At 37.6% G+C, this 26,067-nt stretch overlaps 1 protein-coding gene across 1 annotated transcript in view; it reads right to left on the bottom strand.

The window, feature by feature from the left end:
• The window catches only part of LOC129725177 (putative uncharacterized protein DDB_G0290989), a 47,586-nt gene extending 26,300 nt beyond the window's left edge, over nt 1-21,286 (bottom strand). The window contains exon 1 of the mRNA XM_055680690.1: nt 20,422-21,286. Coding sequence (XP_055536665.1) covers nt 20,422-20,439 — 18 coding nt within the window. The 5' untranslated portion in view covers nt 20,440-21,286. The remainder of the gene's footprint in view (nt 1-20,421) is intronic.
• Between the last annotated feature and the right edge of the window lie 4,781 nt (nt 21,287-26,067).

The following is a 26,067-nucleotide window of genomic DNA, read 5'->3' as shown; positions in this document are numbered from 1 at the left end:
GCATTGTTTTTTTTTGTAGACGGTTAGTTGTGTGCTCGAGGTGTAGAGTATTGGATTACTGCATCAGTTGTTTCCTTCGGAAGGTTTTCTATAAGAATGCTGAGAAAAACTTACCGAAGAAAACCGCTGCTCAAATTAAAAAAAAAAACTTATTAAACATAAAAATATTATATGAGTCCTTTGATAAAATCAATATGTGGTCGTAAAGAATTCGTGTAACGTTGATTCGTAAGTTTCAAAATAATCCTTCAAAAATTGTCCTAGACCGACATTTGTCCAAAAGCTACGAAAATCCTAAAATCAAAGCCCAAAAGCCTAATTAAATGTCTGTAAAATTTATAATGTAGAAATTGTTGTTATAGGAATGTTGAGAATATTGGTAAACATTAAAAGAACAGTAATTATTTTAATACTATTTAACATCAATATACAATATTAACGTTAGGAACATACATTTCAAGGCAACTATAACTACGCTACTTTTGACCGAAAAATAATATTATGTAAATTGGTCTAGTAATCTTGTAGAAATAATATTCTATCTTTGTTACAACAATCATAAAATGACGAAGTGAACACGTTCAAAAGTTTAATCGTGCTCGCTACGAATCACAACTCGATCGTGGCCATTCGAGGTCGAGGTCAACAATGTATGGTTAAGCGATTAACCATGTTCGGTTTATGGGTCTCGTTGCAACTTAACTGAATTGAAAGTAATGGAAAATACTCACTAAAATTCACCGGCAGAAATTGCGTCTTTGTATACACCGCCGGTTGTGTCGTTTTTTTTGGCAAATTAGAAACTACTGTACAATGGAGCTTTGTTTGAGCTATCGTTTTATTTTTTCCATTCCGAAGCGAGCTGTCTATCTTTTCAATATGATTAATGGAATCAATTTTTTTCAAAGTATTCAGCCTTCTCGTGTTTTTTAAAACTCAAATTTCCATGATACATTATATTTTCCTGAGTGTCTAAAATAGCCCCCAACAACTGTTACCAAAAAGTAATGAAATGCATATTACTATTACCACCAATATCGTCCATCGTTGATGCAATAGAGCTCGAATCGTAAAGTAGAGTTCGCTGCGTGGTAGAACTGGGCGGTATGAGAAATGGAGTTTGGTAGCCACGCGCATCCATCGTTATTTGCTGCATCTCACGCGACCAGCTGGTGGTATTATATCGCGTCTGTTGCGGTGAACAGACACAAATAACCGCATGCTTCTTTCTATTGACAACAAGGTAAACTCAAAGCTAGCGACAGCACGAGATAAGGAGAAGGGGAAGTTGATCGCGAAAAGCAAAATTTGCAACTCTATGTGTATTTTAGTTGCAAGAGTTTTATAAAAATTAAGTAGTAATATAACTTTGGAATAGATAAAAATCGAAGGTCATGAAAATTTTCGGTTAGGCCGTTACAAATTTTATTTTCATTTTATGTCACCCCCCCTTCAAAAATCTTGAATATTGGAAGGGGAAGAAAAAAAAGCTCAAACCGTTTTGTTCATTTTATTGGTTTTCCGACAGCATAAATGCTTTATTTAGCAACAAACAAGTCCAGTGACAGCGAGAGTGTCGTCAAAAGGCAAGCGAAATAAATAATAATAATAATTAAGTGTTATTTTTCAACATTTATTTGAGTGCAAGTTACAAACATCATAACTTGCACACAAACTTTGATCAAAGATATTTCTTTTTTTTTCGTCTCGGTGTTATTTATTTTTTTCCACCCCCTTTGCTAACTTTGATAACCTTGGACATAAAAAGAATTCGAAATTTGTATCAGCCTTATTGAAAAAGTATTTCGAAAAAAATTCCTTCAGAAAACAATAATAGAACGGTTCATACCATTTCAACCATTTTTTCGATAGGATATTTAATTATTAAATAATATTTATGAGAGTACGAAATACTTAGCAATAATTGACACGGTTCAACACGCAAAAGTTGGTTAGTGCGGAACCACAACCACATCAATATTGTGCACAATTAGCCCAACTTTTGATTAGCTTTGCAGCCTGGTTAACGAATATGTCTCAGCTGTGAGGCATTTTTTTTTGTGTAAACATGCGATCACTGTTGCCATCTGTATAGATTTATCTGGAAACGCACAGATTATCTAGGGTATTTCGGCTCAGATTCTGTACCGTACAGATTGAAGATTTTTGTGAAAAAATAGACAAATGAGTATAGATTTTTTAAATGGTAATTAGAGATTAGACAAAACTTTATAACAGACTCTGCTGCGATACAGTGAACTCAATCTTCAAAACCACACACTTAGAATGTACTGCCAAATCACTTTAATTTATTGCCGAGAACAGCGCCACTGAGTTGAATAAGTTCAACATAACTGAAATTCTGATACAAAATATCCGCAACCTCGGTAATGCTGATAAATCATTATTTTTTTGCTGAATTCTCAATAAATATATGTAAAACAGTATCAGTTTTGGCGACATCGCATTTGTAGTTTTACGATTATCAATTTTATTTCTCTTCATATAGCACCAAAGTTACTAGAGCGAAAATAATTAAAGTTACTTATACGGGAATTATTTAAAGGTGAAAACATCAAAATCTTAATTCAAGAGCAAATTTCTATTGCTTTTCATAGATCAAATTTGTTTACATACAATAGTATTCGTAATAAAACCTTTCGTTCATATGTCTAGCGAGGCAAACATATCAGTATATTAATATAAAATAAGAAGTTTGTTAAAATTAATTACAAGATAAAATTTACGTACAAATAAAATCAAAATTTATACCTGGTAAAACAAGAGCATGTGTATTTACAATAAATGAGCAGAACCAAATCAAATCAAAGTTTCTTATCGAGTTGTCCGTCTGGTGTATGCGACAACCATGTGTTCCATGAACAACATATTTACAAACAATTAATGTGATGTGACCAAACTTGCGATGTTGCCTGCAGTTGTCACATCACGTAACCGCAGGCAATCACTATTGAGTTAAGTTAGTAAAAATATAGCGTACACATGCGAGATCGCTTTGCACGTTTTATGGATAGCTTGATTGGAAAAATCCGCAGGCACTACCAAAACAATAGTTAAATTTTGCTTATGCAATTTATGTTTATGTGCTTTTGACGTGATTCGTCATCGAAGACATTTGGAACCTGTGAAAAAATGAATAAATTCTACACAGTACCCAAAAATGAAAATCACAACTAATGCAAATGAAAGCACATAACGGATTCTAGCACATAAAGTGAAAAACATATACAATTTCACACTGTTAATAATGCACAATACAGAATCGTTTTAAGCCATATAAATTTGTGCGTTAATTGATATAAACTTAAAGCTTCGAATATAAATATGCATGCAAATTCACAATATATTCATTTACATTGCATGTGAATATAATGCCACACGGAATATTACATGGTTTCCAATGCTCCATTTATGTGCATTTAAAGTAATGTAAATTTTTTTACTGTGTAGCTTGATGAAGAACAAACTGAAGCCAATGCTTTGGTGCTACATTCCGATTCGGAACTCGACTTTTGTTCATTATACACAGGCTTTGCTTGCAGTACGTGATTATGTTGACTGTTTCATCGCATCTCTGCACTACAGATATAAATTTGAGACGATCCTAACTGTGCAACAATATCGCTTTTCTATATTTTATCTCGTTTATGTGCAATTTAATTCCACCAGCAACTTATCTCAATTGCACCTATATACTAAAAACCGCTGTCGCGTTAGTCATAGTCGCGTTGTGCCGGACACTAGCATCTCTCTCTTCATAATTGGGATTGTGCAATAGGAGGAAACCAGTTCATCCGTCAAACGGTTGTGAACGGATGAAAGTAAAAGCAACGCCTAAACGATTAGACTGGCAAACCAGCGATCCTGGGCTCGACCTCGGAAGGTGATATTAAAGGTAGTAATTTACGGCTAGGCTATCTCCTACTTCATCTGGGTTTAACGATTTGACGTTCCGCGAACGATGAACAGCAAAAAGATCATCTTTGCAAAGCTACATAGTTTTGTACATATTAAAGTAAGTTCAATATTAATAATCTCTTTATGATATTTCTGAGTAATTTGGAGAATGTAGCCGATCTGGCAGACAGAGAAACTTGTCAAACCAGAAACGTTAATAACTTGCACTTTCGCTTGAAAGTGGTTCTTTGGAATGCAGAAGTCGTCCGACAGGAGAATGCTCGAATGAGTGTGGGAAACATCGCGGCGTGAATAAACAATGTTTGTGCATTTTACATAATATAGTAGTGATATTTTTGTAATGAATTTCCATGGGCCTATTACCATACAAATGGTAGGGTTGAATGAGGCGAAGGAACCTGTGACCGGTTGAAACGGATGATTCCTATCTCCTTCTTTTTTTGTTGTTGTTGCGGTAATTTATGTCCACCAGATATGAACTGATTTTATCAATCTTTTCTTCTACCGTAATCTTCCACTAATTTCATACGTGCCGGTTGGTACAGTTTTATGATAGCTTGGCCGAGAGAGACGAAGCTCATGAGATAAATAGCGTTCCTAACTTGCTCGAAAACGGATTGGGAGGACAGATTTATTGTGGTTATCAGCAACAGATTTATAATTATTGCCCTCTAGCATTAAGAACGCTGTCGGGATGCTTTCGTTTTCTTTGAAGGTCGTTCGTAAGGGGAAATCAACGAGATTCATTTGTAGCGTTATAATTTGTATAATATTACCGGTTTCGTTTTGTAACTATTGAATTGGTCAGCGTTTTGTATCGTTTTATTTTTATTATATAACATGAACCGTTTGAATTCTCACCTCTATATACCCAACAACCTTTTGATATTCTGTTGCGCGAATCCTGAGTTGTTATTAAATCACAACGAAACTGAAAAAATCCTATAGAATTCCAACCTTATAACAAATTATAAGCTATGAGTTTCTCTTTACCAAATTTTACATAAATTCAAAATAACTTCCAAACGAATGTATTTAGGAAGTTAATCATCATAAGCTTTTTGATTGTAAATATCTGTTAAAATCATTTAACATTGAATGGAATATTTTGATCGTACTATACTCATTTTTATAAGTAAATAAACGGAACGCAAAATCGTTGGTGTATAGAACTTTATATCACTGGCATTGAAAGTAAGAACAAATGGTGGAAATGTATCTAAGTGTTTCATGTTCAAATGTTACATCACTACTCAGCATTTGTAACGAGTCCCTTCAATTTAATATTCGCTTATGGTCACATGAAAACCAGCACCACAGTTTCTATTGAAATGTTTCGCGTCGTCTTTTACTTACCGTTGAAAAGCAATTGCCGTGCACGACGAGCTGTTATCTCACCACAAGCTATCGTCGAGTCCGAAGAAATCACCAGTTTAGATCTTCCACCGAGAACCGGTTGGGAAGGTTTCTTTCGCCAAAAACCAACACAACAGTACCCGATGCTAATGGAAGAAATCAGGTTCGTTGCTTGGTCACGAGAGTAATTCATCCGGAAACTGTAATACAGACTCTCACTCAGTGTTCACGGTTAATCAAAAGCTACACTAACACGGAGAAATAATACTGCTAGTCATAATTCCAGGATAGGTGTTTAGTTACAGTAGTGTATTTTTTTCTTTTCAGCAAAATGCATTGCAAGTAACAAAGGCTCTTTAAGCCCACTTCCTATTTGCGATACGCGTTCACACCGCCGTGTCTTACGCGTATTTTCACGTCTCAAACGCATCAATCGTCTCGATGGTCGTAGGTCATGTTTGGCGAGCGCTAGGCGCACCTTTCTATATGCAGCTGACACCGAAGGTGCCTAAAAATAAAAGGCGGAAGTCAATTGTGTATTTTTATGGGCAGGAGCACTAAAGTTTCACCCTTGGTGTCGTATTTGGTCTAACGACACCGGTACAGTGGTCACTTGAATATTTCGCTTTCAGCACAAAAATGATGCTTATATCTTATTAGTAGGTTATGAAATAAAAAATTTTATTCGGCGCTAGATACGTTAGCACTATGAATAATATCCCCAGATAAATAACTTTTTACGGCTATTTAGCTACTTGCGGCAACAGGTTAAAATAACAACCAAAGACCTAATTATTGTTTTAGTTTAGTTTTATGGCTCCATAAAAAATAGTTTGCATAGTATATCGTTTTAACTTGAGTGCTTCATGTAGCACCGCCTAAATCTGCAACTGCCATCTAAAAAATATATGAGCTGGTTATGGTGATTCGACAGCCGTTCAATGGAAAATGTAAAAGTACATGCCTTCGGAGGTATTTATCCAAGGTACTGGTAGATGTCGCGTAAGAAAACCACTTCGGATTCCACATTCGTCTTCAACGTTATTTACGTAGAGTGAGTGGCAAAACGAAAAATGATTAATCTGTTTTTATTTGTAGCATACTCGAACTTAGCAGCCGCAATACCCTAGGTATATAACTCGTCGTTTCGAACAATAATAATACTTCATGCAGCATTTCTGATCTTCAGGACCGATTAACAGGTGAAAGGTACGTACCACCGCGACAACTTGTCATCTTCTTTCACAGTGATGTGAGTATGTATAAAGGCGATGGTGGTCACTCTGTAATTTCGGTGCAGACCGCGACTGGAACGTCCCTCGTAAAAGTCAATGCAATTAACTTGCATTCAGTGTCTCTATGTGTGGTGTAAGAGTTTATCCAACAAACGTGATTTTTTTGCACTTCTTCCACATTCGCTTAACATTACCGTCGATGCAACATGCGGTTTTGGCGGAACCTTCACAACTGTATAGTGGAGTGAATTGGAACGTTAACCTAAAGTTGATTTCCAAAATCAGCTCATTGAATTATCGAACGAGTAGCCATTACTTTTACTCACTATGTCGACTCACATTGGAGTCCATCCACATTCCACGTGGACATATTATGACCCATCCCCTCCTTCTCCTCCGTGAACAACTACCAATATAAATTCTAAACATTTTCATAGACCGTGGACATTACACAGACCCCCCTTAGATGGAGACTATACATGTATCGAAAGGTCGGTATCGATATATGTGCTAAAAGTACCGAGTGTTCTATGAACTTATATCGTATAGCACTATTACGAATTATGCTGCAATAACAATATTCGGTAAACTGAATAATACTAATAAAACTTGCACGAAATTACGGTATCTTACAATCTGAATCATCAAGACAAATCTCATCGCGTGCATCGCTTATCCCAGAATTGTTTCATGAATAACATGAACATTTAATGAAATTGAAGGATCATTTTAGGAACAATACTACAAACCTTCGAGTACAAAAATAAGCATTGTTTTCTTTGAACACATTCTTTTCGTTGGACGGTTGATTGTTTTAGTACCCGATTGGGGCTTTGTGATGCAAAGCTCCCTCCCGCTTCCGATTTGTCACCTGTTCAATCTGTTTGGTTACGGCCGGCGCATACCCTCACAAAAAGCGTATTCGGCTTCGTTAACTGTGTACATGTGACTTGAGTTTTTGATAGTGCTGTTTAGTAACCAAGCAAGATATCGATTGCACACGATAAATCGGGTAATGGTAGAGGGTGTCGAAAGTTTAGCGAACACCCGCATCGTCTGACTCTGTTATATAACATAATATCGGCCATTTGATTCGTTCATTGGCAATTAGTGAATAATTATGATGACCGCTGGCAGTTATATCGCTCATCGCACATGAACTGCATGCCTAAAAAAACGGGTTCGCTACTTATCTTCATACAGTGGCATTTAAAACTGTTGCGAATAGTTGTGAACTCCAGTCGGTTCTTTCCTCGCCTTCTGACGTTTGCTTACCTGCATGGAAATTCGAAAAAAATGTGTTTTAAGTTGAATATTGAAGCATAATGTGCCAAATAAAACAGTATTTGTAGATGATTTAATAAATTACATTTTGCAATTGCTTTATCAATAATATTCAACTACCATTAGATTTGAAAAATATGCTGTGGTAAAGCAAACATAAAATAACGTTTTCACAGGGAACGCATTAACTTTTTCCGGAAATTCGATGTGGTGGCTTGAAGTCGGCCGTTTGTGGCTTCAACGCCGTTTCACCTTAAAATGTCTTCATATGTGTCATTCTTCTGAAAGCTCTGTTAGCACGTAACCAATCACTTGCATTTTCAAAACACAAAAACCTAGTTTTCAAACAAAAACGATTGCTTCCGCCAAGGTTGTGAACTAAAACTTCAGCTCATTTTTTCGTTTTGAAAAATCATCAGGGTGTAAAAATATCAAAAAAGAGCTAAATGTTGCAAAACTATCAAGGCATTTTTTTATCTGGAACCTAATTCCGAAGATTGAGAAAGTTGCAGCAAACATCCATTTGTTTGTGAGATCCTTAGTAAGTTCAGAGAGATAAATTTAAGGGCTCAATATAATTGTTTATAGACCTCAAAATAGCGCACGATTCAGTTAAGCATCACGAGCTGTGTCAACTCGTATGAATGCGTATGCGGACACGTATTTTATTGTTGGACACGACACAGATTGTGTTGGAAATTCGGTACTTGGAATGTGAGGACTCTATTCGAACCGGCACGCGCTGGTGTACTGGCAAGAGAGCCGCGGAAGATGAATCTGCAGGTCGCGTACTCGCGTCTATCCAGGAGGTGCAGTGGCCTAAAACGGGAAAACGTGAATTCCGGGCAGTAGATTCTATTGCGGACACTTTATTTAAGTATCGCGTCTACTACAGTGGCGGCGTTCAAGCAGAAAGAGGAGTCGGTTTCGTGCTAATTGGGAAACAGAAGAAGCGTGTCATTAGATGGAGGCCGATCAGTGACCTTATATGCGTGTTGAGAATTACATAAGGGCAAATTCTTCAATTACAGCCTAACGTTTGCGGTAAAAAAATGGCCGAAAATTACCGATTTTTCATGGGTTTACCTTCACACATACTGACGAAACTACCCATGCAACATCAATCACAGTAACCCATGAATCGCCAGGAATAAATTGACAACTCTATTGTTCGAACTCTAACCGTGATGGCGAAAACAGTGAAGCTACTCCGTTCAGAAGTGTGCGCGTTTGAAGAACGGTATCCCGTCACGTCGAAATCTTTACATCTACAACATCTTGGCACTTTTGGACAACAATCAGAGCACCCAAAAGGGAGCCTGGTTCCGGACGGCGACGACAAGTTCTGGTTCCGGACGCTGAGTGACAAGAAGTTCTGAAGGAAGCTGAGAAGAAAGACCGAGAGTAAAGTGGCTACATCGCTGCGTACGCTTGGTCGGGAGGTCAGTGCAACCAGCCAAACAGTTTATAAAATACCTGGCGAACATAGACATACATGTCAGGAAGCGGCAGCTTTATCCACTGGTCTTGGACCAAGAATAAAGAACTTAAAAACATGGCTACACGCATGTTTCCGTCCAACAACAATACAACAATATCGCACGCTAGCCTGGGGGGCTAATGCGGTCTCGATCAACTAGATTAGTTGAGAGAATTCGTTATCGATATTGTTTTTGGCACATCTTGCATGTTGTATGATAAGTACAACGATACACCGTGCCCCAATGCTGAGTCGAGAAAATTTCCAGCTCGAAAAGATCCTCGACCTGATCGGGAATCGAACCCGATATCACAACCGTGTGAGAGAGCTAGCCGACCGACATCGCTAACCACAGAACCACGGGGACCACTTTTTCGTCCGCCTTGGCGAATATTTTCGGTTAACTGCCGGAAGGCCGATGTCGATTAAGAGGAGTTTTATAATCTTCTTGAGAAGACGTGCAGTGAGAGCCCAGGACATGACATCAAAATCGTCATTGGGGATGCAAATGCGCAGGTCGAGCAGGAAGACTTCTTCCGCCCTGTAGTTGGCAGAGAAAGCTTCCGTTCTGCTACGAACGATAATGGCCTGAGGCTTATCAATTTCGCTGCAGCCAGAGGTATGGCTATCTGTAGCACCTATTTTGCACACAGGAATATTCGAAACCTCACCTAGATGCATCCAAATGGGGTGGCATGCTTTAAGGACGACCATGTTCTGATCGATGGTAGGCACTTTTCAGACGTTACAGACGTAGGTCGTTCAGAGGACCAAACGTTGACTCGAAGCATCTTTCTCGTGTTATGCAAGACTCCATCGCCGGAAGAAACGTCCGCACTGAAAGCGTGTTCTTGCGGAGGCGGAGGACTGCTTCTCCAAGCACGTTACGAAGAGCTCCTTCAAAAAGATTGACGGAATCAGGGAAACAAAAAGTGTCTGCTCCTGTCATGAGCAACGATAAGGAAGGGAACCTGATTACCGATGGATCAGAGGTGGCGAGATCTTGGAAACAGCATTTTAGTGTTGAACGGTGAGGATGACAGAGGCGTCGAAAGGAGCAGGATTGATTTTGAGAATGATGGACAAGCTATGAATACACAATCCATGGACGAGTTGAAGAAAGCGGTTAAAGAGCTGAAGAACTGCAAGGCAACTGTGAAGGACGGCATTCTCGTCGAGCTTTTCAAAGTCGGGAGCGAATAGCTGTATGGTGCCATCCATCGGAGGATCATGCTGAAGGTATGGGCCGATGAAGAATTGCCCTCGGACAGATTAAGGTCGTCGCCGGAAAACTTTGTTGGCGAATACCAACATGGTTTTCGAGGGGGACGCTCCACTACGGACCTAATGTTTACTTTACGGTAAATCTTCGAAAAATTTCTAGACTTCATGGTAGCGTACGACTAAGTTAAGAGATATCAGTTATGGCAGATAATGCTCAAACGTGGTTTTCCAACAAAACTAATTAGACTGATTCGTGCCACTCTTGTTGGTTTCACATCATGAAACAGGGTAGCCGGTGAGATATCCGACGCTTTCGTGACGTTAAATGGTTCGAAGCAGGGTGACGGGCTGTCGAACTTATTGTTCAACATCGCATTGGAAGGCGGAGTACAGAGAAGTGGCACTATCACGAGGAAGTCTCACGTGCTCCTAAGTTTTGCGGACGATATCGACATTATTGGTATTAACCGTAGAGCGGTGGAAGAAGCCTTTGGACCTCTCAAAAGGGGAAGCTGAGAGCATTGGACTTGCCATAAACTCTGCCAAAACGAAGTACATGTTAGCTAGTAGAGAGCGTGGTAGCCCGTCGGGTGTTGGTGCTGCGGTGGTGATAGATGAGGAATCGTTTGAGGTAGTCGACGAATTCATTTACCTGGTTACACTGGCGACATACGACAATGAGGCTAGTCATGTGATATAGAGGAGAAGAGCAGCGCGCTTCTACGGATTTCATAATCATCTGAGGTCCCGCAGCCTGCAGACCTGTACAATTCTAGAGCTTTATTAAACACTGATTCTTTCGGTGGCCCTCTATGGTCATGAAGCATGGACACTGAAAGAGGCTGATCGGCGAGCTTTTGGTGTTTTTGAGCATAGAATTTTGCGCTCAATCCTTGGCGGCAAACTGGAAAATGGTGTTTGGCGCACACGCATGAACTATGATGTGTACCAGGAATGGCTGATAAAACACGGCAGGCTACAATAGGCTGGGCATGTAGCTAGAATGTCGGAGAACCCATTAGCGAAAATTATATTTCGCGAGAATCCCGATAGAGGCCGTTGACTTCGGAGTAGACATCACACTTGTTGGATATGTGCTTTCGACGAGGATGCCCACTAGGGTGCCAGGCAAAAGTTTGGCTTTTTTGAAAACCGAAAAATCACCCGGGGGGGGGGGGGGTGTACGTGAAATTTCGATTTTCGAAATTTTTTTTGATGCCAAATGACTTAAAAACGCATGAAACGTCGAGAATTGGTGTCATCTGAGAAATTTTTTTTTGCAAAAATTTACTCTGGGACTTTTTTTTGGTCGTTTTTTTCAATTGTGGAAAGCGGAGTTTAAAATGTTTAGAATTTATCTTTTGAAATGGATCACTAGTCTCTCGAAATAGCGTGTATAATGATATACACTATAACTAGCATCGAATACATTATGTTTCATTATGGTGGTTCATTTATTCGGCATAGGGTGGTTCATAACATTGTGTAAAAATAAGTATAAAATGGAAACAATCACTTTTCACTGGATACCAATAGAAAATTCCTGAAAATATAATATTTGTTATATCATTGTTGTTAGGGTGGCAATGTTGAATTGGAAAAATTATAAGTAAAATGGCAAAATATTACAAAACAAATTTACAAAATGAATCAAACTACTCTGTGCAAAAAAAATTATCTCAACCAAAATTAAGATTGTGTCTCGTGGAAAATGTTGAATGCCTTCATGTCATTTGCAAAATCACACACGGGTGATGCCTGGAGGATAGCAGCCCGAGACCGGGTGACATGGCGACGCATTCTGGATGTTGCACTGGATCGATAATCAGGCTGTCACCGCAAAAGTAAAATAAATAAGAACTCGTATTCTAGATTTGGCATTGCCTTGAAAAAGGTTGCCACGAAATGTTGAATATAAACAAAACATTATTCACGATCTTTGAGTTAAATTCATTCAATAAATTACATTACGCATTTTATGGTTAGTGAAGAATTTAGGATATCCTATTATACGGGTGTGCAACGGTTTCCTCTTGATTCAGAATTTTATGATTTAATCTAATAATCTATAATGACTTATACATGTTTGAAAATATTTAGAATTTAAATAAAATCATACCGGACTTTTCATATTAGACTGTTCATTCAATCGTGCGTGCAGATTTTCAAACCACTGCAACAATGCATGTGGCAATCAAAACCACAATTATTTGAGAGATTTACATTCGCAATCAAAATGTATCTTGCGTGCAACCTATTCTATTATCTGCATTCATTCAGCAGCACTTTTGCAAGATAAAAATATGTCATTTGTTCGTGTGAACAACGAGAAAAATTAGCAAGTGCAACTGGTACATTACCCGAGATTACGCTCCGTATTGTTTTCAACCTAGCAGAAAGTTCCCCAGAGCTTACAGAGTCATAAAGCTTGCTTCGACAAATCATCAACGTTGTTAACCACACCAGCGTAAAGGTCAGTTCGTCTCAGACTCGCTGGAGATATCTAGGGGCATTTTTACCTGACTATTGTCTAACATTGTTCGTATTCATAGTAGGTATGTACCTATTTAAATTGTTTAACCTGCTTTTTGTCGACCTTTGAATCAGAAACTGCACAGTTCTCCGGAGTAGTTTGACAGACTATTAGTACCTACCTATTAGAACACTTATAGTCAAAAAAATCGTTGCTATGTGATCATGGATCATTGAATCGATGACCTACTGACTATTGGCTAGTATCGACGTCTCACCACAAATCAGTGGTACTATGCGGAGTCACGCATTATGACCGCCATCCGGTCAGGCAACCAGCGGAGATTACTCTTCATTTCTTGTTTGTCTTGTTTATTCGAATTTCAGCGATCATCTGTGCAAATTTCCTAATGCAGTGGGCTGCAGCAACAAAAAAGTTCAAATGAAACAAAAACGAGGCATCCGCCAAGATGAGCGCGGGAAATTTTCTGATGATTTACATAATGTTTGTTTTTCTTCGGACCCCACTGCCACTGGGACGGTATTGTGAATGCATGTAAAGTTGGCAGGAAGTTGAGATTCACTCAAGTTGACTAGGTACTGGCGATGGCGTTGATGACTGTCGGTGGCATAGTGAGTGGCAGCCGGCATTCAATCTACCTGCGGAGCTAGATAACAATTAGGTCTAGCAGACAAGTGTGCCGTTCGCGTGCTGGCCATTAAGAAATGGGACGTGTTTTGGACGATTACGTTACTACAGAGGAGGAGCTGATGCTCAGCTGGCATGAATGTTGATGCTGCGTTTCGGTAATGTACTTGAAGAGCTGATTTTTAAGTAAGAAAACATTGTAATGTATGTAACAATGTATCTCGAATATTGAAGTATTATTTTAGTTTATAGAACTTACACTTTCGTCGCAGTTTTATAACTGTTACCTGTTCTCTAAAAGTAAAGAAGTGAAACCAACTAGAATGAACAGGTTCGATTTTTCAAAAAAGAACAAGTTTGTTCACAAAGTAAAATACTGTACTGTACTAACTATTAATTACTCCATTTTTTCAACATATCATGGTTCAATTATTCGGAACAAAACTTGATTTGAAATGATTAGCCTATATTAACAAATGAATCCCTTGTCCGTCATACCAAACAGTTAGTTGACAATATTGGCACAGTTAATATCATTTTGAGTTGGTAAGAGATGATAAGGTATATTTGCCATACACTTTTCGAGCAATTGCCCTAGAATCCCTACAATTGATAGATTTTTCGCTAAACGCAAACACGTTGAAAGGGTTACTGAGGTATCGTTTTCGAATATGGGATCGTCCAAATTAATAGATTCCGTTTCGTAACAGTGTAACTGAATCAAAAGTAAATATCCACCTGCCCGTGATCTCGCCATCATCGGTGACTACTTGATGGTCGATTGCGTCACGTTGCAAAATTCCAACTTCAAGACCACATGCTCAGGCCATCGCCACCCGCGGGTCAACTTTCAATTAGTTTTGTTTTGTTTTCAGCCATATTACTAATGAAAGATCGTGTGCGTTTATTTGCAGAGGGTGAAATTCGAAAAAGGAGACATTTATCAATTTGTTAAACAAATATTCAAATTGCTCTCGCCAGCGATCGGCATGAATTCCGTATTATGGGAAAAAGTAATCGCGTAGTCGTTAGGTCTCACCGGTTACCGTTCAAAATCATCAGCCTAACAGAGGAGGACGAAAACGATGGCACACACTCTACTGTGGCGTCCATTATTTGCATTCAAAATGCCAGGTATTTTTCATCAGGTGGCCGGATCCGGTCAAATCTTGATCCCAGACGGGGGAGCAAAGCCGTAGCGCTTTTGGTGCTGTTCGAAAAATTACTAAGCGTGGAAAAATTGAACAGCGAATTGGTAAACGACACACTCACTCCGGGTCTGTTTTCTAATAATATTTGCGTCCGATTGTGCTTCGCCATCCGGTCGCACCGGTCACCAAATTGAGTTTTGAGGTTGTTGAACGGCGCATTTCATCACGTTGATTTGAATCAACGAATCGTGCGTAATTTCCTCCGGGCCTAATCAGGTTTAGGGTAACATGCTAGCGAACCGTATGCTGCTCATATTTCGTCGAATAGATTATGATCCATCAATTTTCACTAAACGGCTTTTTATGTTATGATCGAGTTTATTTGCATAGTTTTTCACTTTCTATCTGCGGGTTTAAAACGAGGAAGCCTATGAGGAGCTTTTGGTATATGTTTTTGTTCCAAATCACTATCTAACGCATTAGTAAGACTACCAGTTATGAAGTGATCATTCAGTTCCATAGATAAATATTTGATTTATGAAAAGTGTGTAAAAAATAATGTTCTTGCTTCAATTCTTGCAGACATTATATTTTGGTGAAAAGATACACTAGAAAACCATTTTTCATAATAAGGTTATAAAAGATATTTCCTGAGTAATTGTGCCAAATTTTATCAAAATTACAATTGATAACAACAGAAGTATATAAAAAAAGTCGTCATTCGGATTGGAAATATCTATTTATAGGATAAAAATGTTTACTATTAATATTTACTATTTACAATCAATCACTTAACAAGAACATGGTGCAGCTAAATGGGACAGATTCCGATCGAAAACAAATTTCATACAATTGTTGATTGATTGTTGATTGAGAATAAAAAATAAAAAACAAAGACGGCAGAGTTTTTTGATTTTTTTGTGCTGCCAAAACAAAAGAAGTTCTGGTGCAGCTAAATGGGACAGATTCCGATCGAAAACAAATTTCATACAATTGTTGATTGATTGTTGATTGAGAATAAAAAATAAAAAACAAAGACGGCAGAGTTTTTTGATTTTTTTGTGCTGCCAAAACAAAAGAAGTTCTGTTTTTATGTATCGTTCAGAACAAGACCAAAGCAATCAAACCACAGAACCACTGTTTCGTAACACTAACCAACTCTTCTATCAATTTTATGTAAACAAATTTACGACAAGGGGACCGGCATAAATCTCCATTTTTCATGTCAATATTTTCGATGTTTTGCATTTCTCCGAAGTTTCTCAAACTGTGACCTTCTCCCAAACCCTCATGACTATTAGTTGAGATATCGATTTTTGACAGCACTTTGAATGTGCTATATCAGGCAATTTGAATGATTTTTATGTTAGAAAATCACAATTTTTAGCTAAAATCCAAATACCTGTAACTCCCTCAGTTTTGATCCGATTTTGATTCAGCAAGTTTCATTTTGAAGAAAAATGTATGTACTTTTTGGTTAATTTTCAAGACTGTCAAAAAATACAGTCAATTTCTCAATCGAGGTAAAACATATTGCAGGGAATCCAAAAAAAACATGAATTTCTGAGCTCATTCTACCGTTAAATCTTGTGAGCGATAGGATAACAGCCTATGGGAAATCTATTACACTTTTCAGATTTTCAGGTCTCGTTCTGCACATCGTTGCTCATAGGAAGATATTTTGAAAAATAAAAACTATGGAGACGTATGGTGGTCAGTTGTAAAATACTCAGTTTCATTTATTTAAACAAAATGATTGACTTGGAAGTATACATGAAATTCTCAGTAGTCTCAAGCTTCCTTATATGAACTTGTGAACCACTTTAGTACTACGAGAGGAAAAGAGGAAAAACTGAAGATGTAAAAAAAAAAAACAATATACCGTCTCTCATATTTTCTATGACGTTAAAATAAATTACCGTTCGATCTCATATTTTTCCTTGAAAGACTTTCAGTTTGTCGTAGAAATTTAGAGAATTAGAATTTTAAAGAATCGAAGACGCGATGATTCTGTCTCATAGCTGAAGCGAAATTTTTATGTTTCGACCGGTCCTGGCCAAAAATGCGACCTCCTCTCCGCAAAAGGGAGACGATTTCGTTAAAGTATCTTTGAGTATTGCTTACATTCTTGATATTACATTAAACAGATTTCAAATGAGTCGAGATTAACCTGTTTTAGTATTGTAGGAGAATTAGGGCAAAATTGACATGTTGCTGACATTTTACGTGGATCAGACACCTACCAATCGATTTCTAAGATTTCTCCACTCAATATAAGACATAATTTAACTACCACTTTTAGATATTAGCGCATTACCATTGCTCTACATAAGATATTTTAGACCCTAAGGCATTATATATAGTTGGCTTTGTAAACATTAATTTGTATTGTGCCGTGTCAAATAAATGTTGTGTGAACAAAAAAAAATTGCTCTACATACTCGATATTATCGATATATCGTGAAATGCACTAAAACTATGCCAAAACCGTTCTCGTAGAATCACCATTTTGAGTTCAATTTTTTATCTGATTTTTTTTTATTTGGCTTAAACAAAATGGTGTTGAAAAACCATTGAAAATTTTCGATTTCTCAAAAATTCAAAATGGCGCCACTGAAAAGTGTTCAAATTCTTTTTTTTTTTTAAAAACCCTTTTCAAAAATTAGTCGTGACTATAAAACTAACAAACTTCAGTTATGTCTCTGAAGATTTTACGCTCTTCTGAGCTGGATAAGGGCACCACAATGGATAGGAACGGTTGACCTGTACAACTGGTCGACAAAAGCGAAACAAAAATGTCATGAAGCTCAAACTGTAAAAAAATGGAAGGTTATAGTTTTTCATCAATTTCTGTAAATTTTGAATCTCGTAGCCAAGTCAAAAATGCGTGAAGTCTTCAAAGACTTAAATGGAGTATTGGAGTATTGTCGACCAGAGTGTTATCCAGCACATACATTAAATAAGCTTGTGAAGGTTCGACAGTTCATTCACCAATAACAATAGAACTCTCAAGATCATACTATTATGTTAGTGTAGTTGTACCCACTATAACATGGAACGAATGGTGATTATACGCTTGATAAAAGTTGTGTAAATGGTACGACAAATTTGTCTTAAAGGTTTCGAACGTGATAAAAAAATTGTGCTGATTTCGCACAGCATTGATGTGTTTTCGTACTATCCTACTTTTGTGTAATTAAAATGGAATGTGTGATAATAACATAAAAAAGATCAAATTACGATAACATGACACAAAAGCAGGTGCAGTCTCATTTTAACGTTGCTTTGCTTTGCTCACGATAAAGGAAAGTTGAGAAAAGTAAACAACCTTAACTACACGAGCTCGAACGATACCAAAAATTGCATGGCAGCTTTTGGCGAAACCATGATAATAATGAATTTCGATATTTTGACACAAAATTATACCAACTTCAATATAAAAACCTGCAAATATTTTGATAATATTGTTAGTCTATTGGTGTCGAATGGTCTGTTTTACTATCATTCGAACCTACGACCAAACTTTCGGTAATCAAACGATGTCGCCTAGTAATCGACATTTATTGAAAATGTTTCAAGGATTAAATAAATGTTTTTATTCATTTTTAATTTACGTTCGACGCCGTTGATGTTTAAGTCTAGCTGTGTTTCGTCCAATCGGTCACGGGTTGCTTTAAAATACGTTTATTTTTCATCTAGGTTTTATTTTTAATAATATAGTTTTAGGTATGTTGTTAAAATTAATCGCAGTATATCAACTAGTGCATGTCATGTGAAAGCTACAACTGACGCAGCTTCCCATCCAATGTCAGTCACACCTGGTCACGAGCAAAACTTGTCGCCCTGCCTAGGAAAATAGCAGTTCCGTGTGGCAATCGCAGCAAAATTTCCCAATCAAATATGCCAGCATGCTGAGGGCTGCATGCCCGTGTGTAAGTTCAGTGATTTCTAACGATAGTTACGCTGAATAGATGGCTAAGCCTACGCCTTATGCGTTGCTTTTACTTCAGGAAGAAAAAGTTGCAACGGAGGTAGCAGCGTTATAAAGTTCAGCTAACATCCGATCCGAATGGGTCCATCGATCGGATTCAATCATTAGCATATATGATTGATCGGCATCAACTGCTGTTATGGGAACTCTCTTTTTATCCATCGTTGATTGAATTAGTTCCGGAAGTGAGCTAACAGCTGAACTGCATCTGAGTAGGACTGAAAGCACTGATCTAAAGAAAAAAAAACGAAGTCCAATGTTGTTGCCTAGAGCAATGTACTTACCACAAAGAATCATTCGAAAGGCAACACCCGCTTAAAGAGTGATCTCGTGCAGCCTTACAGGCGGGCACACCGTACCTCTAGTGGGTCTCAAAGCCAGGCCGTGATGGTTTTGAAGTGGCACATGATACACAATCTGGGTGGTTAAATCTGTACCACTCAACGAAACAAGTGTTTGACATAAACAGCGACGTAAGTGTGTGCCGACTGAGTAATAGCGTTTACACTCAGACTTAACTGGCATTTTGTAGATCACCGAATGATAATCCATCAGTTACGATAGTTATGGACAAGGATTACGATAGTTATGGACAAGGAAGATTCTAACATATGTTATGGTTTTGTATAAACGAGCTTTATTTGAAATTGATGGTTATTTCCCCTGTTCGAGCAATTGGAAAATAATCATATTTGATGAATAATAAGTCGAATCCATTCTCTTCGCTGTTAAAGAAATAATTATATTTATCGTACTTTTCAGTAAGCTGCTGTTTGTTGCTGGACCACCACAAATAACTCACAAAAAAGCGTATTTTCATAGAAAACTGAAAATTTCAAAACTTAAGTTTGAAATATCTCAAAAACGGATGCATTTAGAGAATTAACAACCAGGAATTTTATGTTTTAAAATTACTATTGACAGCATACTGCATCGTTGGAGTTGGATTTTTCTCTGTATAATTAAAATTTGCAAAATTGGTAACCTTTCAGTAAAAATTAACATTTTTAAAACGTAAACTACAATCAACAAAATGTTTTTCGTTTATCCATCCTGGACTTTTTACCAAAAGTTTTGTTATAACTTCAGGTTTCTATAAAAAAATTGAAAAAATAAATGTCTTTTTTTGTGAATCCAAATCTAGTGCTCATTTAGAAATTTTCGCACTGAAAAAAATTTTTTTTTTTCATCGTGTATATTTTCTTAGAAGGTTACGTTTGTTTCCTACAATTCTCTTTTAGGCAGTTTTTCTGTACAATCAAAGGTTTCTGAGCTACACTTCATTGAATGCTTTGAAATGATAACCTATGCCAAAATGCATACGCTCTTTTAGGAAATTGGTCTTGAGTCTAAAAAATTCCTCCACCTGGTCAAAAATTCACAAAATATGTGTGCAAAACTCGTTATTCGCTCATGGATCATTTGACATGGAAACGCTTAATGAGAATACGTCTAAAATTCGTAACAATGGACGAAAATTGGTAAACATATTTTACCAGAACTTTAGAATTCGCAACAGCAACGACAGTAGGCTGAGTTTTCCATACGCAGTACAAATTAAATGTAATCTATCCCTGTTCAGTGGGACAATTGTACGCTTCCACAACCTGCAATGTAACTATATCCTCGAATCAACTTACCACAAAGTACAGCTTCATCTTGCAATCCGTATCTGTTGGTCTGTCGGTCGATCGAAAAAAAATGCAAATCGTGAACTCGCACTGTCGAAGTACGCCCACTTGTGGCAACACTAAGTATCAACACTACACAGGACTGGTCTTGAATTTCCCTCCTGTCGTGCACTTTTGCCTCCGAGGGACTTTGGACACTTTCTCTCCAAGATTTCTACGTAGTCGCAACGCAGGTTGGATGACACTCAATTTTTCATTTCTTTTTGAAATGTAAATATTCAATCACTCGTGTTTTGAGCTCTTTTGCTAGTTCGGCCACTGTTGTTAAATGCTTGGTCGATGGGGTTTTATTTTCACACACTTAACACGTTGTTTTACTTTATTCTTTGATGATTTATCACCTCATACGTTGGGACATGGTCGGGTACTGTTTCTTCTTGGCTTTCTCTGTTTCCCTTGTAGGCATACCTCACTATCGTTGAATCGGCCGTTTCATCACATTTCCAATGGTTTAAACTTCAATGCAGCCACAGGGATGGACACTTTGCCTCTGAGTTGTTTGCAATAAGTTGAAAAGCACTTTTGAAATGTATCAACTGATTGATAACACGGAAAACTTTCGCACAGGATTGAGAATATTTTACTACAATACCGCAAAATATCACTTGCAATTTATTTCCGGTTTGAAATCTGCCAGGAGTTATTTCAATTTATCAACTAGTTCACCGTATAAATCTCTAAAAGAAACGATGTACGGCAAAACGAAAACACGAGTACACCGCTTGCTCTTGCTCCAATGTTCTGGATGTCCACGTCCAAGGGTTAAACGATAAAATGCGTCCGAAAGTCCATCAATACGTCTATCTTCTCAGACCGTTTGAGGTCTACTGAAAATCTGCTACATTAGTTAAACAATTTTTTATAAACCTCAATCGGCCTTGCAGACTCCTCCAGATTTAAGCCGACTCTCACTCTCAGCTACACCAACCACGAAAACTTGGCACAAGATTCACTCTCACTTTCGTTCTCCTTAAAGCCCCTCGTTGCCGCCGATAACATTCACTTTCAACCAACAAGCGGTGGCTGCCTTGCATCATCGCTGCAGCGGTACCCGTAAGGTGTTTTGGTCGGTCATCAGGTACCCCGCATGAGGTATCCGCCAGTAAGCTTTTTGTCTCATCACTAGCGAGCGCCCCCGTTGATGGAAGAGAGACTCGCTCCGTGAAAGCTCGGTTTGGAAACTCTCAGAGCATGAAAGAGAAACCTGTTGGCGTGCATATGGTTGAGAGCAAGGTGAACTTGTGATAATGGGAAGGTGGTAATGCTTGGTATTCAAAATAGTGTAATATTGAATATATGTACATACTTAGTTAATATTAAAACAGTTTATCATGTTCACTTTATTGTGCCATAGCAGGTTAAAAAAATATGTATTCGATCGAACATCTCCAAAATTGCAGTGTACATTTTTTAGTACCCATGGACCGCAACGTACCGGAAAAAAGAGCATTAGACTGGGTCACGGTTATATGGGAAAAAAGCGATGATATTATTTTTTCGCTCCCATGCACTTTTCCGCGTTCTTTATGGGTCCTACAACAACTGTGTAAATTTTCCGATCAATCAGTGAAACTATAATTTTTGCGCTCGATTCTTAAAGTTTGCATACGATTTTATATGGGTAAATTCTCTTTTCCAAAACTTATTCTCTAGAGATGTCCAGTTAGCTCCTAAAAATTTAACGATACATGATATTTGTAGGAAATGTTTCTAGGAAGAACTCTTTTGAAGAACGTAAGGCGCTACGATGCTTGTAGAAAAAGTTATTTCTCTCAAACTGATTGAATACCTGACTAACGGCTCATCATCGATTTTTTCTAGCAATACTGCTGCAGCATGCTGCTGTGCAAATTCAACCATGTGATAAAAATGATATCGCGTGAAATTTATCTTGGAGGATTCTCCGAAGAAACTATGAGCAAAAATCACACTTTCATGCTTAATTCCACGCGAAATTATTTCTCATCCTAAAGCAACATGCTATAGAAGTGTTGCTGGAAAAATTCAATGGTGAGCAGTTCGTTATACATTCAATCAGTTTGGAGTGAATAACTTTTTCTACAAGCATTGTACTAGGATCCAACTTTTTCTACAAGCATCGTAGGAGCCAACTGGACATCTATAAAGAATAAGTTTTGAAAAAGTGAATTTTCCCATATAAAATCGTATGGAAACTTTAAAAATCGGGCGCAAAAATATAGTTTCACCGATCGATCTGAAAATTTACACAGCTGTTATAAAACCCATAAGGAACACGAAAAGTGCATAGGAGCTAACATTTATTTTTGTCCCACCCTAATAGAGCATACCGCAAAATGGAATGTTAAAAAACACTAGTTGTGGCTTTTTCGGCCAAATACCTTATCAAATGTATTCATCTCAAATTATCATAAAGGAATATTTCTAGAAGCTTTTTTGTTTTTTAACATTTAGTAAATATGTCTACACAGAGAGAAATAATAGGGTAGTGGTTATTATACACCCACGGTTATATCCACAATAACCGAAACTAGTAGTTATTAATATGATGGTTGTTACTTGAAACTGTTATGATTAGAATGGTTATATGGAAAAAACGAAACTTGATAGCAGAAATCCAGAACCAAGTTTTTTTGTTCTATTTGGGGCTCCAAACAATCCTAAATTTATCAGAAGTCGATTGGTTTTGTCTCCGCTTGGCGCATTGCGTTTTAAATTTATATGTAGATTTGTATGGAAAAACTAACTTTTTTGCATTTTCGAATCTAAAGAGCTCCAAATGGCCCAAACCATAGGTTTCATGACTTCAAATGGTAGGTTTTTGATGCCTAACAACTTGGCCGAAGACACTCAAGAGCTAGGGTGTCCCAAAAAAAAAAAAATACTAAAGCTGTTCAAAGTTGTATGTGTCGAAATTTATGTTGCAAATAATTTTTTCTGCCAACACTGCCAGTGTACCGGCGTCAGTCAGATTTCCATCAAAAGTAACCTCTGAAACACGTTGTACAATCTACCTACGCCTAGAATATTGACCTAAATTTGTTTGCTCGATCCAGCTGAGTATATAGACTCGACGACTGGTTACTTCTGATGGGATGTTGGCAGAAAACAAGATTTGATTCAAATTTTCAAATTTGAACATTTATAGCTCTTTTTAGGGACATCCTAGCTATTCAGTGTCTTCTGCAAAGTTGTTAGGCATCTAAAATACTATACTGGAGACCACATACATAATCAGTTGACATGACTATATATTTTCGTCAAGAAGAAACTACTGTGATATTCTTCTCCGTGTGATCACCCGCCAAATAACGGTAGGCTTTGTTCGTGCAATTGAATTGAAACCAATGTCAACTGAATTGAAACCAAGAAACACAGTTTATGGCTGGGTATTTGTATAAAAGCCCGAGGTGAAAACCCCTATTACAGTTATGTGCAAATATTGAAGAAAACCCCATTCCAGTGATGATCAGAAAAAACTACTAGCATTACTTTTCGGTGAAACCATCGCCTTTTACCAAAATAATGGCATAACTTTGCATTTTGTGTTGCATTCTTTTGTTCTGTCAAACCAAGTCAGCAGAATGTTGATATCTTTTTGAAGAGCGGTGCCTTTATCCGGAGAAAAAATTATGTGAAATATTTTTCGGAAAAAAAGAGAAGCAGGCACAGATCATTCATGTAGATATTGAATAACAGTGGACCAAGAACACTGCCTTGGGGCACCACGTACGTGATGCAGAACGTACGGGAGCGAACTGAGTTGACAAGATTTGAGGTGAGATTAGAAAAGCACGATAGAATCCTGTACAGAATCTAATTTGGATAGCCAATTTGCTTCATTTTTCAAATGGGCGGGGTATTAAATGCTTTCGCAAAATGAACGTCGACCGCTTCGATTTCCTATTCATTTCATTTCACATGCAATACAAACTGATAGTTGTACAGCGCAATTTTTGAGGAACTACGGTGGCATTATCATGTCGCAGTATAAAGGTTCAGCAGTCTGTAATGGAACTAATTGGAGATAAAAAGCCTGAGGAAAATAAAAGAGCCGCTAGTAAGTTGATCGACGTTGAAGGGGAAAATTTTGCGGTTCCATAATTGGTGGGTACAATACAACGTTGAACGACACGAAGGAAAGTGATGGCAGCGAACGGTGGAGAAGAGCGAAGGCTTCGCCCTTTGGAACAAAGTTTACCACTGCCGGATTACTCTCAATGTTAAGGTAGGCTTGCGACTTCTCATAAACAGCCTCTACAGTGACGTCCGGATAAATACTTGAGGGGTAAAGTCAAAACCTTTTGTCTACTTCGTTTTTGCAAAAATGTGCCAAACTAGGGGCTAGGTTGGTTGATATATTTTGATATTTATTGTCTATCTGTCACATTGGCATCACCCCGACGATAATTTGACGTCAAGGAGTTTAAATTTAGATAGAGGGGTGCCCAAAAATGAAACGATAAATTGAAATGATTGTGATAAATATTGGCAATATTTCGCAATAAAGCGATAGTGTTTTACCCCTAAGTACCGACGTAACATTGTTTAACAGTTTCTTGAAGATGCTTCAAAAATTTACTGTTTACACTGTTTTGTTGCAGACAATTAACCATGGTGATAGTCATTCGTTTGTCGATCGTTGGTCTACACTTGCATCCGAAGAGCATAGAAAAAGGATTGCTCATTTCTGTATTTGATCAGAGTTACGATTACTGACTCCGTCCGTGATCAAATGTTTCGTCTCGATCGTAACCATGTTTAGCTGACACGGTATCTTCTCAAGCTAGGTCAATTCACAAACGTCTTGGCCTATTTAACCAAATTAGAGCAACGGTTTTATTTTTACGCTAAAAGAGATGGTGTGCTGATGCACAGAAAAGGATGTCGAGACAGAAACGGAAAGACAACGGCGGAGACAATTGGAATGAATGATGGACTCTGTAATAGATCAGTTTTCGCAAAGGAACAGGTATGAAGGAGTGACGTAAATGTTGTCTACGATTTCATTTACTGTAATTCTACTTTTAGCAAGCGTCTGTGTTGGAGTTTGACTATCGGTTTGTGAAATATGGTAGAACGGAGATTGAACCCTTCTCATAATCATTCTGGTGACAAGAACTACATTGTGGCAAGGTCAGTGCAACATTTATTAGCGAACCCCGATTCTCTTTTACAATATGGTTCTAATCTAGAGTTGATTTCAATTTTGTTTGCTACATTGTTTTTATGATAACGGAATCTGAATCACAAATGAAACTGGTATCTCGGCCAAATAGCAATAAAATGAAACTGTTATCTAGGTCAAATAGTTGGTTGATAACCACCGTACAAATCTGGTCAAGCTAACCGCTGAAATGGAAGAAATTTATGTTTTTCTGTTTGTATTCATAAGTTTTTTCAATTATATTTTTCTTTAACCTACTCAATTCCACTTTGGCTTTCTATTTCCATTTATTATTTCTTTTTTAAATAGGACAGTATTGTCCTATTTTTTTCAATTGTCATTCTTTTTTCACGTTTTCAACGAATTTCCATTTTTTTCATTTTTCTTTCTTATTATCCTTCTCTTTTTCTCTTTTCCATAAACCTTTTTTCATTTATCTTCCCAATTTG

The sequence above is a fragment of the Wyeomyia smithii genome, chromosome 2, assembly GCF_029784165.1.
Source record: "Wyeomyia smithii strain HCP4-BCI-WySm-NY-G18 chromosome 2, ASM2978416v1, whole genome shotgun sequence".
Lineage (NCBI taxonomy): Eukaryota > Metazoa > Arthropoda > Insecta > Diptera > Culicidae > Wyeomyia > Wyeomyia smithii.
The sequence above is the reverse complement of the archived record's forward strand: the minus strand, read 5'-3'. Positions and strand labels throughout refer to the sequence as shown.